Below are 6,240 nucleotides of genomic sequence, written 5' to 3'. Positions count from 1 at the left end.
GGGTAGAAGGAACAAAAACGGTGAACCATCTGGTGAGACCTTTGGTTCGGGGGGCTACCAATCAACGCATCCTACGGCTTTGATTTCGTCGAACCCCCTATGATCCACCCTCCCCACGAAATAATTGGCACACCAGAGTAGATGGACTCATATCATAGGTATCGTAAACCATGCCTTTAAAGATAGTTAATAGGCCTTTCAAGATAGCTAATAGGCCTTTAGAGATATTTTAAAGACATACTAACTATCCTTCGTAGCATAATGTTAGAATATGATATGGATTAACCTACTTGTGTGTATCAACTATTTTGTGGTAAGGGTGTTAACGTACAGAACGAACAGGCTTTCACAAGCAGGGCTGAATGGGAAAGTTGTCCACGCGCACCACCAATTCAGGGGGTATAGTTTGGTTGCCCAGGGGAAGCATATCTCGGCCAATATCATCGTGCCAACACCCCTCGTCTCTTTCAGCTGCTTTCAAGCAACATTGAAGGACGATTGTTTGATTCGCCGGCTGCCATGTCTGTTCTTTCCGGGATTTTCGGAGCTCTCTGGGTTTGAGCATCAGAGCTTTCAAAGGTAACACTAGACGGGCTTTCTTCTCTCCATGTATCCACCCGCCGACTGCATTGTTGACAAGCCAATTTTTTTCGTCGCACCATCACAACAGTCCATAAAACAGGTATAACCGGGGAAAGTCAACTAATGACCCGGTACGACCAAAGAGCGTGTGCTACCCAGCTCAGTTTGCTGGTGAGTATATCCTATCCAAGAACCACCTCCCTTCGCCCCAAAATTCTGGGACGTTTGTTCTACATAAGGTAGCTATCCCTCAGACCACAACTGAGAACGGGCGAGCCGGACTGCTGGGGTTGTGGCTGGCTGAGTTAAGAGCGACCCCCCACTCAAACTATTTGGGTGGAAGGGGGGCAAAAACGACACAGAAGAAGGGTTGGGTGGTAATCAATCTATCCCCCGCGGAAGCGAACCTGAAGTGTGTGTTGTTTTACAACATTCGCCCCTCTCTCTTCCTGTGGGATATAGCAGCTGCTGCTGGGCGGGTGAAACGCAAGCAAGCAAGCAAAAGCAAGCAGGGTAATTTGGATGCAAAGGTAAGCTGCCAGATTTGACGCAGGAGAATAGGAGGGATAGGGGGAGGGCAGGTATGGGAAATTCGGAAGCGGACTGGAAAGATGCAAAGGTTATAGTGATGGTGTGGTGTGGTCGTTTAAGGCGGTCGCAGGTAGGTTGCCTGATGGTGGTGGTGGTGGTGATGAATTGGGGAAGTGCGACAGTTTTACATCCTCAAAAAACGGTCAGAGAAACGGTGTTGTGGGGTTTTTGGACTGAAGTAACATCGCCGATACCAAGACCCAGAGGAAGAGCTGAGGGACAAAATTCCCTGGGAATCGTGATCCGACGATGCCGAGGAGTTTTGTCAACCAAAAAGGCCAAGAGGCATATGAATCTACTTTAAATCAATTCGCCATCTCATCGCCTGCCCAGTGATCAACTCCCAGAGACCAAGTTCGCCGGCGCGGTCAGAATAAAATTATGGATTCTATCCTCCCAAACGGAGCCTTTCCGCAGTGGGTTCTCTGGGGAATGTGACATCGTTATGGGGTCTTTGATGGAGACAACGGCGATTGGAGCCAGATTTCCCCAGACTTTGGTGTGTTGCTTCTTTTCTTGGGTGAGGGTTACAGTGGAATTGGGGAAAGAGAAGGAAGAAGAAATTGCTTGGTTGGGAAGTCCTCCGCAGAACGAAATGGGAAGTGAATGATCTGATGATTATGGTGAGATTGCGCTCTTTTTTGTTCGAAGCTGAACATACATACATGTGTAGGATTTGGAGGGATTGATGATGTGTCAGAAAATATCAGGCTTTTAACAGTTGCTTCCAGTCCGCGGTTATCGCTTATGGCGGGAAAGAAAAGTTTCTGGGATTTCTCGGGATGGTTTCGACGCTGCCGAAATTGTCAACCTGTCATGAACCACAGGCTTGGGATTTTTTTTGTTCCCGAATGTGTTTGGAGGCTGGGTGGTGAGTGGTGTATGGGTGGAGTTGAGTAAGATGATGTCTCACTAACAGATCTGCAACCTCTTGCAAGGCATATAGCAATAGTAGTTTGTTTATCTTGCCATAGTCAACTATCTCGGCAAGCACAACGCGAGCATCACAAGCAAACACAACACCACCTATTATCCTTTGCAATTTTTTCTTTATGATCAATTCAATTTGACGACATGAACAAATCTGCAAGTTCTTTTGTGTCTCGATCGAGAGTCAAAACCACGATCCTATGTCCCCGCGCGTTCCCGACCCCGAAAAGTGATCGGAACATTTCCTCTGCAGCCTGCCGCCGCAAAAAGCGCAAACAAGATCGAAGCCGTTTGAAGACACACAAGGAAAAAAAAGAAATCTCAGTGTGGTGGGACATGCGGGTTTGATTCGCATCTCAAAAAAAGCAAAAAGAAAAATTCGATCAAGATCTGAGATCGGCACCCAGGCCCTTGTGTGATTTGTGACCAGAATCGTGTTTCAAACATGCCCATCAGTGACATCCGTATGCAGGCAGAAAGAAGCAACGGGGGATGCAGAGAAGAATGGAAGGCCAAGGATGAGACGAGACAAGGCTGTCTCATGAGTGTGATATGGCAAGGCAGGTAGCAGAGGGGTAAATACACAGTAGGATTTCAATTGATAATTATTAAGTCTTGGTGGTGCTAGTTCGCAGCTGAAGAGACCGATTTCCTGGTCTATATCATTGTAACTTAATTCCACCGTGTCATGAGGCTCTCGTTTGCTGTTGGGCGGCGCAGCAGGGCCCCGGGTTCCTGGACAGGAGGTGGTCAGCGTCGTGTTGCGTGCGACGCTGTGGTTGATGATGATGCGGCACGGGTTGACTGAGGGATCTGGAACCTGGGATGGCCTCAGAAAGCGGCAGGCAATGATTGCAAATAAGAGATGATCCAAACTCTGTGTGAGAGATTGCAATTAATGCATCCATTGAAACTCCATAGCTATTGCTATGAGGTCAGGACTACCTGATTTTATCCCAGTTGACTTTTACCAGCCCTCCCGGTTACTATGAGACATAAATATCCCAAACCCCTGGAAACTTTTTGAAGGACAAGAATGTCTCAGGTTTAATCCAAAATAAACATAAAGAAAAGTCCGAACTCGATGTCGCATCAAAGCTGTAACTCGAGTTCCCATCATACCTCGTGTGTACATGACAGATATAAAAGTCATAAAGTGATTGTAAATGAACCATAAAAAAAACAAGGAAAAATCCAGGGGTATAATTCTCCGTAGCCCGTTTCCCACCGCTACCCAGAACCACCGCGCAACTGCTGTCTTGCAATAACAGCCAAAAAGCAAAAAAAAAAAACAAAAAAAAAAGTGGCTGCATAGAATACATGTGAATTAGGCCCTGAGCCATATCCAAAATCTCTGTATTTCGAGTCTTAACGCCAAAAAACAATCAAGGCGATACTATTAAGAAACAAAAAATGATGGCAGCATGTTCAATCTCGACCCAGCGTATTTGAAGGTGGCTCAATGGGAGACCGATCCTCGGCGTGTGATGCCGACCCCGCCAACTCCGTCATGCTTTCTGTCTCGTACGTCTTGTCGCTGTTCTTGAATGCGTTCCGTCCGCTGCTCATCATCTGGAAGGAACCATCGCCGTGGGAATGCTGATCCTTGTGTCCAAACCAGGCCTTGGTATCCTCCCACAGCAGTTGACACGCTCTCCACGATGTGACGACGTAGATGATGGCGTTCCAAAAACCTTGGAGAGGAAGCACAAAGGCGGACATGTATTCAAGTGGAAGCGACGCTTGCTCCCTATGGACGACAGAATACACGCGGTTGGCGCTAGAAGGAATCCATGTAACAAGCATGGCGGTGAAAAATAGGATGGAGCACTTTGTGTAGGACCAGGTCGCATTGTTGGCTTCATAGGCAGCTCGACGGCGGAGTGGGTTAGCCCCAGCGGTGGCGTTGCGTGTCGGAGGATCGATTGTGATGTTAGTTTGTGTGGTCGGCGGTATATCGCCGTAAGAGTCCCGCTCGGGAGCTCGCTTGTTAGATGATATGTGAACTGAGTAGGCAGCATTCGGTGCTTTCGGTTGTTCGTTTCCGCTTTGTACGATGCCCAAGGTTGCAAGACTTTTGTCAATGACTTCAGAGGTAACCGAAACCTCGGTGGTCTTGACCGAGCTGAAGGGGTCCTCTGTGATCGGTTCGTGGTCGTGGTGACTGGTGCTAAAGTTACGGAGTTGCTTGTGTTTCTTGTAGATTTCGCGGCCGGCGCGGATGTAAATGAAAAAGGTGATGAGAATAACAATCCTAGAAGACCGAAACGCTTAGTGTTTGGTTCGAGTGGGAGAGATCTTGGGTAACAACTCACCAGATCGGTCCGTAGAACGTCGCAATGCGGAAGATGTCCCACCTAGGGCTCACCCAGCACCACAGCGTTGCGTTCCCATACATCTTGCCTTTTTCCGGGGTCTCAATGAAGATGAAGGTGAGGGCGACGATGAAGGGAATCCCATAGCAGCAAAGAAGATAGGGGATTTCCATCTTTCGTAACCGAGCTCCATCAAACTTGAAATAAAAGGTCAAATACACATTGACCGCCATGGCCAATGTCCAAAATGTATCAGCGGGCATGAACCTGACGAGACAAATCAGCAACTGAATGGTAAGGTCCTTTTCTCCCCCCGCAAAAAACGTACATTTGAATAAGAAATCCCTGGAATTGGCAGCCAGCCGATCTTGGATTCGCGATGAAGGACCGAGCCATCAACGTGGCAGCATTGGTCATGAGATTGCCAAACGAGGCATAGAATACTAGACGGTTGATGGGTTTATGGAACGCTTTGGAGGCGCAAAAGGTGCCAATCACAAGGACTGAGCCGAGGAGGGAAAAGACGGAGCAGGTGCGCTCAATGATGCTGAACACATCGACCGGGAGCTCGGCCCGGGGATTGGTTGTTTCGGCCATCTCGATCACTTGCGCACCATGAAGTCGAACGGAAGTGTTTGAAGAACAGCAACGGCGTCGCGATGTAGTTGTGTTCCCGGGCACGACTGGCTTTTAATCAGATCTTCCAAGTGACTGTCTCCCGCCGGTCTCTGGCTTTGTCGTCAGTAAGCGTAGAGTTTTCCTCGGGTTGAGAGTGAAGTGCTGGCGTGAGTGCGATCAAACAAGCTTCGGAGTGTTGGCATCGGCGTAGATGTTGGCGAGGTCAACAAGGCCGTGTGCGATGTTGAACCCAGCTTCCCATCGCGAGACCCAGGACAGTGGAATCGAGGAAGGTGTAGAGGGATAGTGGGGATTCAAGTATTCAACCAGAGCTTGGGAGAGAAACGGAGCCCGGACGAAAAGGAGCACCTACCTGATCCCAGAACGGCTAGCCAGAATGCAAAGCGTCATGAAGAGGACATGGAGAAATGCCATGCAGGGCCCAACCACGAACCAGGCCAGCTTCGCGGTGGCTTGGCTGTATCCCAGGGGTTGCAACACTAAGCAAAAGACGGTCTAGATGAACGGGAGGGTACACCACTGTACCGTGTCTTCTCCCACGGATCGTTGCCCCTCGATCTGCATATGATGCAGACAAAAGCTGGGCAAAAGGGGGCCATGGGTACTGGCACAAATACTTGCCTGTAGAGAAACGAAGAGATGGCTTATGGACACGGATGTGAAGGCGTAGGATTGGCTGAGAGGTCAAATAAGGTGGGTAGCCCAACGCTGTGTACGGATGATAAACGAGAAGGAAAAGGCAATCTGCGACATGCTCGGTCCGCTCCCGAAAGTACGTGTACGCCCATAATACACCTTACATATACTGGAGGATATCTGCAATTCTGGTCAGTTTTCTTTCGCAACAATTAACAGGTGCTTGACTGAAGACCTCGACACACAGCGACAAGCGGGGTTGTTACCAGTCCAAGATGTGGTTCTTTGGTTCCCATTTTCTTTCTCGCAGGGGTCCCAGAGCTCCCCCAGAAAGATCCACTTCCGATGGTGACATACCCCTGCGGGTACCCTGCAAGTCATCTTGGCGTTGAAAACGTCGCTTTCCGTTCAGGCTCACACTGCCTTATCCGTATCCTTCGACATCAGCATGATCAACCATCGGATGGAAAAAGAAGAAAGGAAACACCACGCTTTGCCGGTTGTACGGGATTGTATGTATGTCGTGGGATGTGACGGCTTCCTGTTT

General features: G+C 48.9%; 1 protein-coding gene across 1 annotated transcript; it reads right to left on the bottom strand.

The window, feature by feature from the left end:
- Positions 1-3,531: 3,531 nt before the first annotated feature.
- On the bottom strand, positions 3,532-5,015 carry PODANS_2_12150 (uncharacterized protein; the record flags this gene model as incomplete). Its single annotated transcript, XM_001911996.1, has 3 exons — positions 3,532-4,357; positions 4,419-4,685; positions 4,747-5,015. 3 exons carry the CDS (start codon positions 5,013-5,015, stop codon positions 3,532-3,534), a joined length of 1,362 nt encoding a protein of 453 aa, XP_001912031.1.
- Between the last annotated feature and the right edge of the window lie 1,225 nt (positions 5,016-6,240).

Source organism: Podospora anserina, chromosome 2, assembly GCF_000226545.1.
Source record: "Podospora anserina S mat+ genomic DNA chromosome 2, supercontig 2".
Lineage (NCBI taxonomy): Eukaryota > Fungi > Ascomycota > Sordariomycetes > Sordariales > Podosporaceae > Podospora > Podospora anserina.
The sequence above is the reverse complement of the archived record's forward strand: the minus strand, read 5'-3'. Positions and strand labels throughout refer to the sequence as shown.